The 16,620-nt window shown below is 37.2% G+C and overlaps 1 protein-coding gene across 1 annotated transcript in view; it reads right to left on the bottom strand.

Annotated features, from left to right (window-relative positions):
• DST (dystonin) overlaps positions 1–16,620 on the bottom strand; it is a 476,155-nt gene that overhangs the window by 99,751 nt on the left and 359,784 nt on the right. Inside the window, 10 exon segments of the mRNA XM_044917613.1 lie at positions 2,594–2,723; positions 3,958–4,199; positions 4,994–5,056; positions 7,149–7,275; positions 8,185–8,341; positions 9,944–10,110; positions 10,719–11,036; positions 11,677–11,885; positions 15,133–15,208; positions 15,210–15,257. Of these exon segments, the coding sequence (XP_044773548.1) occupies positions 2,594–2,723; positions 3,958–4,199; positions 4,994–5,056; positions 7,149–7,275; positions 8,185–8,341; positions 9,944–10,110; positions 10,719–11,036; positions 11,677–11,885; positions 15,133–15,208; positions 15,210–15,257 (1,537 nt within the window).

Raw genomic sequence — 16,620 nt, 5'->3', positions numbered from 1 at the left:
AACCCTCAGTTTGTTTCCTGAGATTAAGAATTCCTCATATTAGTGAGGTCATATGATACATGTCTTTCTCTTTCTTTGAATAGCAAATCTTCAATGATCACTGCTGGGCAAATGACTCCCAAATTTGTATATCTATGCCCCTTCTCTTTTATTCAAATCATACACAATGACAACCACCTGCTTGAAAGTTACACTAGGAAATCTCACCAACCCTTTACATTAAAAAACAACAACAACTTTTTACTCCTATCAAAACTGGTGGATTTTTCTGATTTTTAGATTTCTTTGAAAGGTTATTCTTTCTTCCATAACACTGAGGTACAGTAATTCAGAATGTGTTTTCATGACTCTAATTCCTGTCTTCTTGATCATAAAACCTTAAACCTACCCTTTACATTCCTAGTGCCCTAACTCCATTTTGGTCCTCATCATGTTTTGCCTAGACTAGTGGTTCTCAAGCTTCAGCTGCACTAGAAGCACCCAGAGGGATTAAGACAGGTTGCTGGACCCCATCTCCCAAATTTCTGATTCAACAGGTCTGAAGTGGGGCCTGAAATTTTGCATCGCTGGAAAGCCCCCAGGTGATGCTGATGGTGCGGCTCCCCGGAGCACACCTTTGAGAACTACAGTCCTGGACTATATAGTCTTCCCACTGGTTTCCTTGTAACTAGTGTTCCTCAGCTGCAACCCATTTGGTTCTAAAATAATTTCCCTAAAACAATCACTTAAATATGTTGTTCTGTGCCCATACCCTTCAATAATTAACTTCTCACCACCTAGATGATAAAATATGAAGACTTCTGCCTCACATTCAAGGCCTCCCACAAAACTGGCCCTAGCCTAGTAATATTGGAGGGTCTGCACCCTGAGATTACACCGCTAATCTCGTCCTGTTGATCTTACCGTTATCCAAACAGGCTTCTGTTACACCAGCCCCTTACCTAACACACTCTACTTCCTCTCCGGATATCCCAGCTCTATCCTTCCATCACAGTTCCACTAGACCTTACAAAACCTCTGCTCGGAAGCCTTTCCTACTGTTCCCACCCTTAAGACAGTATGCTTCCTGAAGCCAAGAGTTACTGACCATCATTTAAATATATTAGTCACTCAGTAAACAATCACTGATGGGCGAGATTTGTTGATCTGACAGATTTTTTTCATCTAGCACAATGCAATAAATGGCTGCTTCTAATAGAACCCAATCCCTGAAACCTTACCTAATGACATCATTCTATATGGCATGTTCTAGTCAAACATAATCTAACTATAAAATAATGTGATTCAAATAATGAACTGAAAGGGAGAAATATCAAAATCTTATCAGGGGGCGCCTGGGTGGCTCAGTTGGTTAAGCGACTGCCTTCGGCTCAGGTCATGATCCTGGAGTCCCGGGATCGAGTCCCACATCGGGCTCCCTGCTCAGCAGGGAGTCTGCTTCTCCCTCTGACCCTCCTCCCTCTCCTGCTCTCTGTCTCTCATTCTCTCTCTCTCAAATAAATAAATAAAATCTTAAAAAAAAAAAATCTTATCAGGAAGCTTTTTTGAAATACACACTCCTCACTCTCACTCCTATTCTAAAATGCCTTGATAATCGTGTCCCAAGTAATTCTGATTATCCGAGGAGAGAGCCACTGAATTAGGGACAAATTATAATGTGACAGGAGCCTACGGTTGGATCAACTATACCTTTGAACATTAAGGTTCCTTATGATAACCTTTTTTCAAACTAAAACATACTTACCAATTTTTAAATTTATCATAGCATATCTGACTCTAATGGAAGGACAATATTTAGCTCAACATAATGGAACAATTGAAAGTAAAATAACTCTTATTATAATCATAGTAAACAAGCAGCACCTACTATGGGCCAAGTACAGTCTGTATGAGCTGTACACACATTAATTCACTGAATTTTCCAAACAATACTACGAAGTAGGGAAAATTAGTATTGTCTTACATGCATTTCCCATATCATTATAATAATGGGAAGGGGTGATAAGCTAAAAGGACTTATGAAGAGAATTCTGTGTTTATGAGAAACAGTTTATACAGGGACAGGATGGAGATGAGAGGATAACTCTGGATGAAGAATGGAAACCACCAGACTTCTGTGGGGAGTTACTTTTTAACCCTGACTGGGGAAGAGAAGAACATAAAGCAGGGGCCAAATGAGTTCCCAAAGGAACTCCAGGGAGGAGAAGGGAGCTTACCTTTTTCAGACAAAAAAAATATATATAAGGAGTATTTAAAATAAAATAAAGTATAAAAAAACAAACACCAAAAATCAAGTAAAAAATGATGAAAACATGGTACTCAACACACAGCATTTTATTCACTAGTATCTACCCTCTTCATAAAAATAAATTTAGTTATGGTGTTTAGCAAGAAAAATACAAGATATGCCCAGTCCCAGCACACTATAATTTGAAATGACACTTTTAAATTTGCAACATCTTAAACATGAAACATTAAAGCAAATTCAAAAATAACTGAGGCTAGTGGATACATTTTTTTCTGATAAAGACTGATTAAAAAATGATTGTGCTTCTTTCTATTCACAGACTCTGGGATAAGTGACATGACATACCAATTTCTGTCAGCATCTGTTTCCATTTGGGGGCCTCAGGAGTGTCTGGGTTCTCCTCCAACAGCTCTGTCAATTTGTCTTTCAACTCCTGCACTTTGTTTACATTTTGCTTCAGTTCTGCCTCAAATGACTAAACAAGGGGAAAAAACTCTGTTAGAGTATGTCAACATCAGAAGACAAAAACACAATTATAGTAGATGAAAATATCCACTGTGGAGTGCTGAAGTGGGTGAGGGGCCAGAATTCAGTGGTTAATTATTCTCCTTTCCTTTTCTCAAGCAGTCTTCAACCATGTGATAAAGGAATCCCAAAGAGGAACACTAGCTAGGGAGAAAATGACTCTAGTCCCCAGTAGCTAGGAAGAATTTCCTATTATTCTTAAACAAATCCCTTTGGAAAAAAGGAAGATGACATTAATAATACTGTAACTGATAAGGACATCAGTCTTGACAAAGGCTGCCAAGTTTGAGAATCTACTAGTGAATCAACACTTTTCTGGATTAACATGTTATAGAATTCAAACACAGACAGACATTTTTGCCATCATTGTCACAATGTAAAATCATTTCCCCAATCCTGACAGTTGGGGAAAGAAATGCCATCTATTAAAGAAAGGGAAAGTGTGAGCTACCCTATTTTATGTGGGACAGAACAAATCCCTAATACACCTAAATAAATCTTTTCCAATAGTTGACTGGTTAAAATCCCAGACTTAACCTGATTTAAAGGTGGCAAAGTTGGGGCACCTGGCTGGCTCAGTCGGTGGAGCACACGACTCTTGAACTCAGGGTTGTGGGTTCAAGCCCCATGTCGGGTGTAGAGATCACTTAAAAATAAAATTGTTAAAAAAATAAAGGTGGCAAAGGCGCTTACACCCAACAGTTCACTCACACACATCTTTACACATGTGTGTGTAAAACAGGTGACTATTATCACTTTCTTTTTTTTTTTTTTAAAGATTTTATTTATTTATTTGACAGAGAGAAACACAGCGAGAGAGGGAACACAAGCAGGGGGAGTGGGAGAGGGAGAAGCAGGCTTCCCGCCGAGCAGGGAGCCCGATGCGGGGCTCGATCCCAGGACCCTGGGATCATGACCTGAGCTGAAGGCAGACGCTTAACGACTGAGCCACCCAGGCACCCCTCACTTTCTTTTTTTTAAATTTTATTTTATTATGTTATGTTAGTCACCATACAGTATATTATCATCACTTTCTACAGAAAGGCACATTAAACAAAACTGGTAAGTTATTTGCTGAAGGCTACAGAGCTGGAAATCAGAACACGGGTCCTGACCACCAGGCCTCAGATGGATGCTAGTCTGTTCCCTTTCAGGTCTTCGGTAAATGTATCCGCAGAATATACCTTATTCTGTTCCACCTGAGTCTTCACAGCGTCCGTGTCTGTCGGAGTCGGTGCCTGGTGCCACTTGGCCGCAGTCTTGTTCATCTTTTGGAGCCACTGCATCATTGTGCTGGATTCTTCCTGAGCCTTTTGCAATTTGGAGAGTTTAGTATTCAGTTCAGCTATTTTATCCTTAAGTAAAAGGCCAAGATCTTCATAACCATGGCTTATGTCAGTCATATCCTTTTTAATGGATGTCAATCCTAAAAGTATTAAAATAAAATAAAATCAGATGGACACATTTTCAGGACGTTTAGAGTAAAGCTCTAGAAATAAAAGTTTGCTTTACATGATATTCCCTCCTATTTTGTCCATATTAAGCCTACTATGATAAAGTCATAGAATTTTTAGAACTATCTTATAATGTTATTTAATAACCAACGATTTAGGTACATTGCATAATACAAGTGAAATGAAAAAGAGATTTTTCAATGGAATGGGAAACCAAAACCATGAAATGCTATGTATTAAGTCCTTAGGAATCAAACTCAAGAAAATAGCTCAAAGAATGTTATTCAAGTGAAAAATACCTTAAATTATTTAACCAAAAAGAAGGAAACATAACCAAATGCCAAACCAAACTACCAGATTTCACTAACTTGAGATTAACAAAATTGCATGGAATGTTACATAAATATATCTATGAAGATATGACTATGATATAAAATAATAATGTTTTAGGGGCCCCTGGGTGGCTCAGTCGGTTAAGTGTCCAACTCTCGATTTCAGCTCAGGTCATGATCTCGGGGTCATGGGGTCAAGCCCCGAGACGGGCTCCATGCTCAGCACAGACTCTGCCTGAGATTCTCTCCCTCTCCCTCTGCCCCTTCCCCCACTCACACTTTCTCTCTTTCTCTTTAAAAAATAAATAATATCATTTTAACTCAAGGTTGCCATTTCAATATAACTACTATTCATCTCTAAAAAGATTTTCTCTCAAAAAAGAACAAAAGCCAAAGTTACTGTAATCGTAAGCTTAACTTAAGTTACTATTCACCTTTATTTGACAAAATATCTTGAGTATCTGTGGCTGTTCCTTCACCATTTAATATTACTCCACCTGCAAAAATATTAACACCGAAGTAGTTACAGATTTCTATGGTATTTCTACACATTAATAGTAGATGGCATTAAATCAAACCCCATAAACGGTAATCATTTAAAAATGTTATTACTACTTGAAAATATAAAATATTGATTCAATTTCTAAATCAAATGAAGGTCCAAAATTTATAGATCCTTTCTGGTATATAAAATTCATTCTTAAAGTAGTAACATGATCACCTGCAACGTTAGAGTTTAATAAGTTTAGATTATATACATTCATCCTTAAGTATTAATTAAAAAACAATTTTGTGATAAAATTGTTTTATTGTTATTTTTAGTAATAAAGTCCTTGAAGCTCAAAAGTTGCTCGCTGTGTGTGTTGCAAGAAGCATAAATGATTGACAGACAAACCCTTACTTAAGGATTTGAAAATTGTGTGGTACAGTTACACAGTGTTATTATGGGTTTAATGGAAGCAGAATGAGGTACAAAGACATGAAAAGTTAAAAGTAAAACAAACAAACTCTATTACTAAAACCCACATTATGTCAACACAGAGAGAGAAGAGCACAGTGGTTAGGAATGCCTGGGCTTTGGTGTCTGACTCACCTGAATTTAAATCCCAGCCCCACTAATTACTAGCTGAGTGAATGGACAAATTAATCACCACCCCACCACACTGGTGGGGATAATAATACCTAACTTGCGAGGCCACTGTGGGTATTAAAGACAGTTAATGGATTGCCTAGCAAATAGGAACTACTCAGTAAGCAGTAATTAGTACTACTCTTTAATTACATAAACATCTAGCCTTGGTTCCTATTTCATAAGCAGAATATTAAAAAACTCAATTAGACTTTCTCAGGCACGTAAGCATTGGCTACCTATCTATAAAACACAAAGACATTTCCTAAAACTAGCCACACAAGAACAAGTTTAAAACAGGAATATTTAAATATCTGGATCTTAATCTGAGTTTTGTCTCTTTAAAACAGAAAAAATCACATACATTGGCATTTCAGTCGAAAGTGAAAATATCCTGAATCAAGACTGATTCCTACTGTGCTTGGTAGTTATCAAGAGAAGAAAAAAAAAAACAACTTCTTACTTATCACAAATATAAAGTGGACCTTTATAGAACAGAATTCCTTTTCTTAAGAAAAAACACAACAGAATTCCTTTTCTTAAAAAAAAACAAAAACAAAACAAAACACTTGACATTTCAGGAAATCTGATTAGAAGAGAAAGGAGAGATCATCACTCCATATATAATATGAGTACGCTCTGAAATGGGGTTAATAGAGCGGAATAAATGTTTGCAAGAGGCCCAGCTGGAACATCTCACAATAGGGGCAGCTGGGGGGCTGGGTGGAGCAGAAAAACCACAGAGGGTACTCAGAGACTCTCAGAATAAAGATACGAGATCTGCCTTCGTCTATTCTTGGATGAGAAAAAAAAAAAAACCCTGATATTAACAATATAAATATGTTTTAAACTTAAAACCATATACACAACTTAAATTAATTTTAGAATCATTACTTATACATGACTCCACTTCTGCTGAGTGGCTCAATCATGACTATAATTTAGGTACACTGGCTAACACATTATATAATTGTTTTCTTTGGGAACAGTGTAGAAAATAAGGTAGATGGGGATTTTTAAAAATACAGAGATCCACTCTACAGAAAAGAGCTGCTTCCTTCCTTCACCTCTCCTCTCCCAGGAGACCGGGCTCATTTATTAAATATTTCAAGTAGAATCTGAGTTATCTCCATTAATTAAGGTAGAAAACAAATTGGAACCTGATTTTTCCTCTTCCCCAATATAATGTTCCTTATTCTTACATATTAATTTGGTTACATTTTAACTGTAGTCTCTATGAAAGTGAACCATAAGAGGGATTTGAAATTTGATGAGTACAGACACTGTTCCACGCATGGAACATACTTTTAGTGCATGTACAGATGCCATCTTTCTTGTCACTCTCCCTTTGTATTTCTGAGGTTATTTTATGCATTAATTTAAAAATTAAGGGAAACAGAAGTAACATGGGTGGACCCAGTTCTTAGGTGGTCTGCTGTGGATGTAAACAAAGCACATACCTGATTTCACTGCTGCTATTGCCTTCGCGGGGGTAGTCACAGCGCTGATTAGGTTACATAGTGAGATCCCACTGTTGTTTACTTTCTGAATCTCTGGTGTTTTTAGACTCCACTTCTCTTGTAATTTCTTGAGATATAAAAACACAGTATTTTTCAATCTTCATAATATTTTCAAAGTTACACATTATAATTCAATTTCTTAAACATATCTTAAAGCAGTGATGACTGCGGGTCCTGATTGGTGGGGGAGTGGATAGAAAAAAAGGCACTATGCCTAGGTGTTCCAACAGCCCAGGTGACTGTTAACACTGTTAGTGGTGAGGAGTGAGATATGGTCCATCCTACATTCTGCTCCTAGCCACAGCCTATTTCTAGCTGCCATGGGTTCCAAAGTAACTGTCAACTGTCGGTCTGAAAACTGTACTTGGTACCAGCCAAGTTACAAGAAGAAATGTACTAGAAATGATTTAAAAAAAAAAAAGGGAATTCAGAATTCTATTTAATAGTGAGTTTTAATCCTCAAAATTTCAATGAATTTTTAAAAACACATATCCCCACAAAGTTGGAGTGGGAAAAGCGCCATAACTGGGCATAAGTTTTATGATTTGAATCAGATGACAAAAGACTTGTACCTTATCTGTACTAGAGATTCAAATAGCTTCTACCTTCAAATGCTGGTTACAGTGATATATCTGAGCTAGAGTTAAATGCTGAATTGAAGATCTTTTACGTAACGTTATAAGAAATGGTATTAAAAAAACACTGAAAGTAAGTACAGATTTGGTGGGGAAGAAAACTTGGGTACTAGAACAGTCAGCAACTCACTAATACATCTCTTTTAAAAAGCAAATTAATTCAAAATTTGTGTTCTTCCTCAAAAGGATTAGCGCTATGTCATGATTTCCAAATAACACCAAAATATACTGAAGATAAAGTGGGGATCTAACTTATCAGATAAAAGGAAGGCACTAATAGTCTTTTAACCTCTCATTACTCACACGGGCAAAGAAGAAATTAGTAGTAGATAATAATTCACCTTAGTTTCTTCCAAAGCTTTTCCTAAATCCTCTGCACCAAAAGAAGGCTGCACAGTGGGAACTCTTTCCGTTGTTTCTTTTATCCATGATTTCAATGACTTAACAAGGACTTGGAAAGCATCCATCTGTTCTTGACAAGAAGATATGGCTTCTTTTCTAGATAACAAAAATTATTGAAGAATTTAAGCCACAGAAAGAAAATACTCCGAAGGAATAATTACTAGTAAATAAATTCCTGTATCGGGCCTACAATTAAGGGGAAAAAAAAAAACCTTCTCCCATGCAAACTCTAACCCTGGATAAAAGGATGAAAGGTCTCATAGGTGCCAAGTGAAATCAGCTAAGTAACTACTCTATTTCTGAGGCACACTCCATAGACAAAGATAGGACCAGTTAAGAAGTCCGTAACGCATATGGTAATGGCACTTTATAATACTACATAAACTCTAGGACTATATAAACAGTTTTAACACTATTTAGATCCAGCAAGCTTTGATCTGTCCACTTTATATGGTGCTTAATGCCAACAGGCACAGAACCAGCAGGGAAACATTTACAAGTCACTGATCTGAGGAAAATATGCCGCCACCTAGTGGTTTCTACACGACACTACAGTCACTTTAGTGGATGAATAAACCAGGTGCTTCAGAGTCCAGATTGAACTCTCCAAACATGAGGTGAGGCCTAGTGACTAAAGAATGGTACTGACTGCCTCCCTGACAGATACTCAGAAAGCTCCACAGTGAACTATATGGATCTTTCTGTATACTAAGCACCATGGAGGGAGGGCACCTGCCCAGCACATGAACAGCTGTGAGGTTCCATTTGGTATGTGGGTGGCATGTGGATGGCATGTGCCCATGTGCACGTGTGTGGAATACTGGCACAGAAGGGTCCACTGCAGCTGGACTAATTACTGATGACTACATGGTTTTAAAACTGAACCCTTCTGGAAGAAGAAACCACCTAAAGTTCACCTCGGAAAACCAAGAATATCGTTTCCATGTGATATGAGTTAAATATTATGTGACAAGATGGAAAATGTAGCTCTGGAAATAGTAACAGACGGTGCTCAAAAGTTTTCGGTAGAGAATTCTGAAGAAATAAAGAAGAGTTAAAAGACAACTATTTTCTATCTTTGTGGGGTCTTTAGCAAAACCTGACATATATTCTAAACTAACATGAGATCAGAAATAGAAAGTCTAGTCACAAGGTTAATCCCAGTACAGCTTTTTAGCTCAACTCAGGTGCATTCTCTTGTTTCTTATCTTGCTTGTTCACGGAGTCATTTCTTACCTACAATTCTTTAAAAAGTAAACTATTTTACCAAAAAAAAAAAAAGGCCATCAAAAACTATATTGAAATTGTGCAGTTTCTGAATTAAGCCCCAAAAGCAATGAACCATGAGCTATCTTTCAATGTTATTTCTGATTTTGCAAATAAAATTGTGGTATTTGCCAAAGGCTTCAGAGACCACAGTGATTTTAGATTATTTTCAGTAATACACTACCACCACTATTTTTCTACATAATGCTTTCTACTTTTAGGTAAGAAGTATCAAATTCCCTTCCTAAATATTCTAACAAAAATGCACTTAATTTTAATAGCAAAAAAATATATATCAATATAACAGCCCTTACAAAGTAGCCCAATGCTTATCCCCAAAGTTTTGTCTCAAGTATCTACATGAGCAAATAAAAATAATTCATTCTTTAAGTATCAGGTAGACTAAAATCCAATTTCTTAAGTGGTGCTTACTTTTCTTTGATGGTATCCTCCATTTCCTTGAACTTCTTTGACAAATTATTTGTTTTTTCAAAAACCAGAGCCTTATCACCTGGCAAGCCATGGCTGGATATCTCCTTCAAAACACTGTGTAAAACTTCAAGATCTTTCTTGTGTTCTAAGAATTCAGAAGTTGATTCCTACAAAGCATTTAGATATTCAATCAATCTAAGATGTTGTTAGATCTCCAGATGGCATTCTATCAAGAGGTACGTATGGGACCAGAATGGCTCTACTCAGAATTTCACAGAAGAATCTTAGGATCTGCCTATGGTCAGTACTCTAAATATAAACAAACATGCAGTTAGGCTGTCTGAAAGAGAACACAAGTAAATTTATTTAATTTAGCACTGGGTGTTATATGCAAACAATGAATCATGGAACACTACATCAAAATAAATAAATAGTACATTTATCTAACTAAAAAAATAAATAAATAAAAAATAAATAAAAATGCATTCCTTATAGTCTGTCTTTTGTGGGTTCTGGCATATGATACCTATATCATCTTTAATATGTGGAAAGTGTATATGTGAGAAATGGTGTTCATTTCTAATCAGTGAGCAAAGGCTTTAAGGAGAAGATGGGGTTTGGGATTTTTGAAGGATGGAAGCATAGATCCTTATTAATCCATCAGCAATTAAAAATGATGATTGCTAACTGTAATGCTGCTAATACATGCTAATACAAAGCTGGTCTGAAGTGTTCATGAGCTTGACCAACCTCGTGAATATGAAGGAAGACATACCTGCATGTACTGAGACAATTCAGTAACATCTTTTCCTGGCACATCTGCCTCAGTGAGAGCCTGAGTTTTTGTTTCTAAAAATGTCTGGAGCTTTTCTGAGAGGTTCTCAAAGAGTTCTACTTTGGTTTTTAGCTCCTCCATTTTGGCAAGTTTTTCTTTGTGTTTACGACTTGCTTCTGAAAAGCGGACAGACAAGTCCTTCATCTTAGCTTGCAGTGAGGATGCAGTGGATGGATCCGTGGTTTCCATGAATTTCTTCAGTTTTTCATTCATGGCATTTATACTGCTCTGACGACCTGCAATATCCTGTTCCAACATCTGAAATGAACCAAATACGGCCTGTGTTTTATAATGAGGTTTACAAAGAACATCACAGAGTGTTAAAAAATGACCATACCTAACGACGTGCGTGTGAACAGCCTGTGACTAAGGAAGGTTAAGTGTTGGGGCTGACTGACCAGTCTGCTCTGCCCCTTGAGGCACACGGTCCCAAATCTCTTCAAGACAGGGCGGAGACCAGCCGGCGAGTTGCCTGAGCGAGGCAGGAGGCGGCTGCCCCTCAGCAACCCGAGACCTAACGGAGCCGAGGGATTATCCACGGTCCTAATTTTTAAAAGGCTGGACAACAACAAGATTGATCTGATTAACCTCATGTGCAGCTGGCTGAAGCTATGATGAACAAACTAGGCCTCGTGTATGTGTAAGCCATCTATAATGAGTTACATTCATGAAAAAGCATACAAAGCTCTCTATCTACTTCTTCAGAGAAAAACTGCTTCATACATGTGTCTCGGTGCAAGCACTACTTTTCAGTTATACTCAGGAAACCTCCTGTCTTTATCCTTAAGTTTATCTTCAATCTACCCATCCCTGGGACTTTTTAAGTGGGGTTTTGTTTTGGTTTTTTTTTTTTTTTTCAATCTAAAAGTGATTTTTTTTCTTTTTAAATGTCACTTACAATGTTTTTACTGATCACATCCTGAAGAGCGGCAGAGTTTAAGGGCACTTGACCTTGCTCTTTCAGAGAACTTTCCACACTTCCCATCCAGTCCAGCATTTCATCCAGGCCATCCTGCACACTCAGTGAGCGGGTCAAGGTTATTTGCAGTTTTTCATTTCGTTCATTAACAGACTTGGACAGATCATCATATCTCCCAACAATGTCATCTAGTCCAGAAAGATCAGGAAGTGTTAACCACAAAGCTCTCTTTGCCCTATTCCTTTTCAAAAATACAACTAAGGTGAGTCACACAATTTCCACACCAAAACTGGAAAAAGAAAAAGTTTTAAATGATAAATTCAAAATGCAGAATCAGAGCACCATCCGAAACCTTAACAAAAGAAAAAAAGATCTCAGTGGAATATAAAAAAACTGAAGTATTTTTTAAACAATAGTTGATATATATGTCATCTGCATTTGAGAAGAGCTTTTGGGATGAGGAAACATTTGAATTTTCCCAGAGAAATGTTAGTGGTCTAAACAGTTAAACTTTAGAGTAAATGCTGGTTCTCAATCTGACATTTTCAAATTAGCCATACTAGATAGCCACATGGAAAAAAGAAAAAGGTGACAGTCACACGCAGCTATTCTCAAGGACAATACACAGCTATAAAAAGATTTATCAAGAATTAACCTTTACATATAAAAATTATCTCTCCCTTGTGCACAGCAGGTATTCTCTCTCTCTGTCTCTCTGTCTCTCTCTCACACACACACACACACACGCACACACACTCAAACATATACTTAAGCTTTTGTCGCCCTTCACAGTCTAAGCAAAGTACTTGAAAGCACAGAAACTGACAGATGCACATATGATGAGAAAACAGATAAATACAATGAGAAAATAAATCATGAAAATTCACTTAAAATAAGATAGGTTGAGATTATGTTTCTAAAATATAAATAGAATTTATTTGAAAAGTTTAATAGCAGACCAAAGGGAAAAATAAATAAGGTTAACAGGTTGACCTATGTCAGATGAGATTAACTTTCTTTCAATTCTGAAGACCTAAGATGTTAAAAAAGCAGGCTGTTCTAGCCTAATTTTCACTCAAATGGAAAGTTCTATTACTTTAACATCCTACATTCTGTACTGTAGACCTTTGAGAAGTTCAAAGAACAATGATTTTTAATGTATTAATCTCTCTCTGGAATAAATCATCAATTTATCACTTATTGTCCAATAATTTGAAAAGTATTTTGGGGCACCTGGGTGGCTCAGATGGTTAAGCATCTGCCTTTGGCTCAGGTCGTGATCCCGGAGTCCTGGGATCGAGTCCCACATCGGGCTCCCTGCTCAGCGGGGAGCCTGCTTCTCCCTCTGCCTCTCTCTCTCTCTGTCTCTTATGAATAAATTTTTAAAAATCTTTAAAAAAAAGTATTTTAATTATTTCTGATTGCTTTAGTTGGATATATTGTATGTTCAATTAGAAAACTCTGACTGCAAACACCACTCTGAGAGTAAAACATTTTACATGCTGTGTTTGGCCCATGGAACACAAACTATAGAACCAATATTTCTCTTTGATTGTTTTAATGTATCATGAAAAAACACTTTCACAAGTTTTCACTGAATTGAGAGGTTAAGCTTAGATAATTTAAAGAGACAGTCAATGGTCCCATCACAGAACAGGATGCAGCCAGGAGAGTGCAGACAGGGCAGGGGAAGGCAATGAATATGCACCAAGATGCTATCAGCAGACAAAACAAGCAGCAAGTTCAAATATAAGCCCTTCTTTGGAAGTCACAAGAGAAGATACTCTGAACTGCAGGTGGTGATTGATTAGCAGGTGAGCTGCCTCTCAACTGGGCAACTCTAGGCATCAGCAGGGTAAATCAGCAATCTGGTTAGCCTTGAAAAGTGATTTCCCAAGCAAATTCAGCTATTGTACTAAAATTAACACATTTTGAGTGTTACTATTTTTGTATTTCTTAATGATGAAATATTGTCACTGAAGTGAATTCTTGCTTTTACTAAGTAAATATTATTTTAGAAGAAAAGAGTACAAAATGAAATCTACTCTAAGACTTATTTTTTTAAGTGGTTGGTTTTCTTAGGGGTCAGACAGATCTTAGAGAAATTCCTCTATATCTTAAATATATTTTCACATATTCCTAGAAACTTATGCCAGATAGAAGTTTTAAAGTCTTAAAATAATGTGTAACATGTGAATTTTTAAGCTAATAAAAACAAAACTATGTACACTTGACAATGGGGAAAATGCCTCTGCAAATAACAGAAGCACATATATATTACAGTCTTTCTTTTTCCTCCAAATCTCCATGCCCAAGTCCTTAATAGCAGTAGTTGCCAATGTGGGATGACAAGATGGTACACTGGGATATAGGAACAAAATATTAGAACTTCCATTCATGTTTTTATCTTACATGTTAAAATTTTATGTTTTTGTGTTTTATAATTATAATACACATGATGTGATAAGATAGTAATATTTGTATATAACTTATAAATACATGTGCCTACATGAAGGTATATGCTAAAATTTTTGAAAGGCATATGCATGATCAAAAATTTTAGACATCTTTAAGAATGAAAAAAAAGTTTTCCTTCTAAGGACTGGTTTTAGAAAAGCAAAGATTCATCCTTCTCTTCATCTAAAATTTATTCTCAGATTTTAACTCATACTTGCTTTGGTGTGAAACACAGGTCCAATCATCTTATAAAACATTGTGTTTATTTCATGCATAGAAATATATAATAACCTTGAACTACACATTAGGTAGTATGAAAAGCCACAAAGTCAAAGCAAAAAATACAGTAAGAGGGCAATCATTTATTGATACCCCACTGTGCATTTAATCTAAACTAAATACGATGAGTGGATACAAAGAATAACATGTAATAGCTCTTTTCTCAAGAGATACCAGCTCTAACGTGAGAGGACACAGAAGCACCACTATGACTGGATACAAGTTTCTGGTATCACTGGAGAAAACTGGGGTAATCAGAGCCCTGTGAGACCACTCAAAGGCTCCTAGAAAATGGAGAGGTGGGAACACTGTTTTAAAGCACGTCTCTTAATGCCATGCTCCTGCTTTCGACAAAGACCCCTCAGTGAGTCTCTTTTGGCCATAGGTTTTAGCTCTGCCCAATGCCATCCACCAAAAGAATCTTAAGTTCTACTTTCTGTGATGAATATTACATAAAGAGTTTTTGTTACATTTTCTAAATATAAAAATAAACTTTAAACATACTCTTTTCAAAGTACACAACCCCCACTCCCAATATACCTGCCCCAAAAGGCATGCCTCCTCCCAGACTGGGAAGTACCATTTCTCAGTGAAAGGACATAAGCAACACAATACACACTGGTGAGCGTGTTCTCCGTAGCAGAATGCCTTCATTGAGAATTTACCCGTGAGAAAGCAAACAGGGAAGTAAACACTTACCCAGTGTTTTCTGGATATCATTCTTGGCTGGAAGTAGAGATCCTCTGGCATCTAAAAGCACTTCAGCCGTTTTTTTTCAGTTTCTCTACAGCAACCTGCTGACTTGATATCTGTCCTTGCAGAGCCTGGAGGATTGAATGCTTCAATTATACTCAAAAGGATTAAATGATATATTTCCAATATTAAAAAAATTATTTACAGTACGATAAAGTAATATTAGACATAAAAATCTTTTCATCATTATAAACTTACTCGAGAGTCCTTAGAATAGGGCCAGTTATAAAGTGGTGTTAGCAAAGGCCTCAGCCAGTGAGGATAATACCAATTCAGTCTTGAAATAAACCACTGAGCATATATATATGTTCATGATACTTGGCCTGATTCTTGATCTTGCGACCCTCTACCCCTAGCCTGAGATCTCCCTTCATCCCCATTTCATAGCCTTGGATGATACCCTCACTAACCATCTGAAAACAAAAACAAAAACAAAAACAAAAACCAACCTAACTCAAAACAAACAAAAAAAACCCCCACACCTTTGGGACTATTTCTAACTCCAGGTAAGGAAATAATTAAGGATTTCCATTTCAATACAAAGTCATATTTATTTCTGTTTACTCAACAAAGGTTACTTAACATCTAACAAATTCAAAAAAATCTTGCTGGGTTTGTGAAAATACAAAACCAAACAGACACAAAGCTCACCCATAGGGATCTTATGATCTACATCAGGAACTGTAAGTGCTACTGGAAGCTGAGAGGAGGGGTAAGTGGAGAGGGAAATGAGGACCACCTCCATGCTGGTGGTACTGGGCTGGGTCCTGAAGAAAGTGTGGACGGAGACAGGCAGAAGTGGAGAGGGAGGACATGTCCCTGCAGAGTGAACAAAGATGTGGACAGAAACATCACAGGACAGGGGAGAGTCCCAACCAGGTAGAGAATGTGTCTGGATGAATAAACAGCAATAGGACTGTCTAGCTAAAGAGTTTACATTTCATCCTGCAGCAATGGAGAGTCATTCAAGGATTCTGAGTATGGGTTGACATGCTCAGAGCTGTGTTAAGAGAAGGCTAAATTTGTAGCACTGTGTGGGGTAAATGACATGAGTAAGAAATGAAGCAGAGACACCAGTTAGGGGAAACTTCAGCAGTAACAAAGGAGAGAGGCCCTTCTGGGCTGGGAAGGCAAAATTGGTTACAGAGTTGGGGAGGGTCTCCTGACAACTGGTTATCTAAAGCTGAGCTGTGAGATATGGTAGTCACTAACTACAAGGAACTTTTGAAATTTAAAATTAATTGAAATCAAATAAAATTAAAAATTCAATTCCTCAGTTGTACTAGCCACATTTCAAGTCCTAAGTAGCCAACGGTGACGAGTGGTTACCATATTGGAGACATTATAGAGCATTTCCATGGCCACAGAATGTTCTATGGGACATCACTGCGTGAGGAGCCAGGAACAAGGAAAAAGAAGAGACAAGAGAAGTGT

The sequence above is a fragment of the Neomonachus schauinslandi genome, chromosome 8 (assembly GCF_002201575.2).
Source record: "Neomonachus schauinslandi chromosome 8, ASM220157v2, whole genome shotgun sequence".
NCBI lineage: Eukaryota > Metazoa > Chordata > Mammalia > Carnivora > Phocidae > Neomonachus > Neomonachus schauinslandi.
The sequence above is the reverse complement of the archived record's forward strand: the minus strand, read 5'-3'. Positions and strand labels throughout refer to the sequence as shown.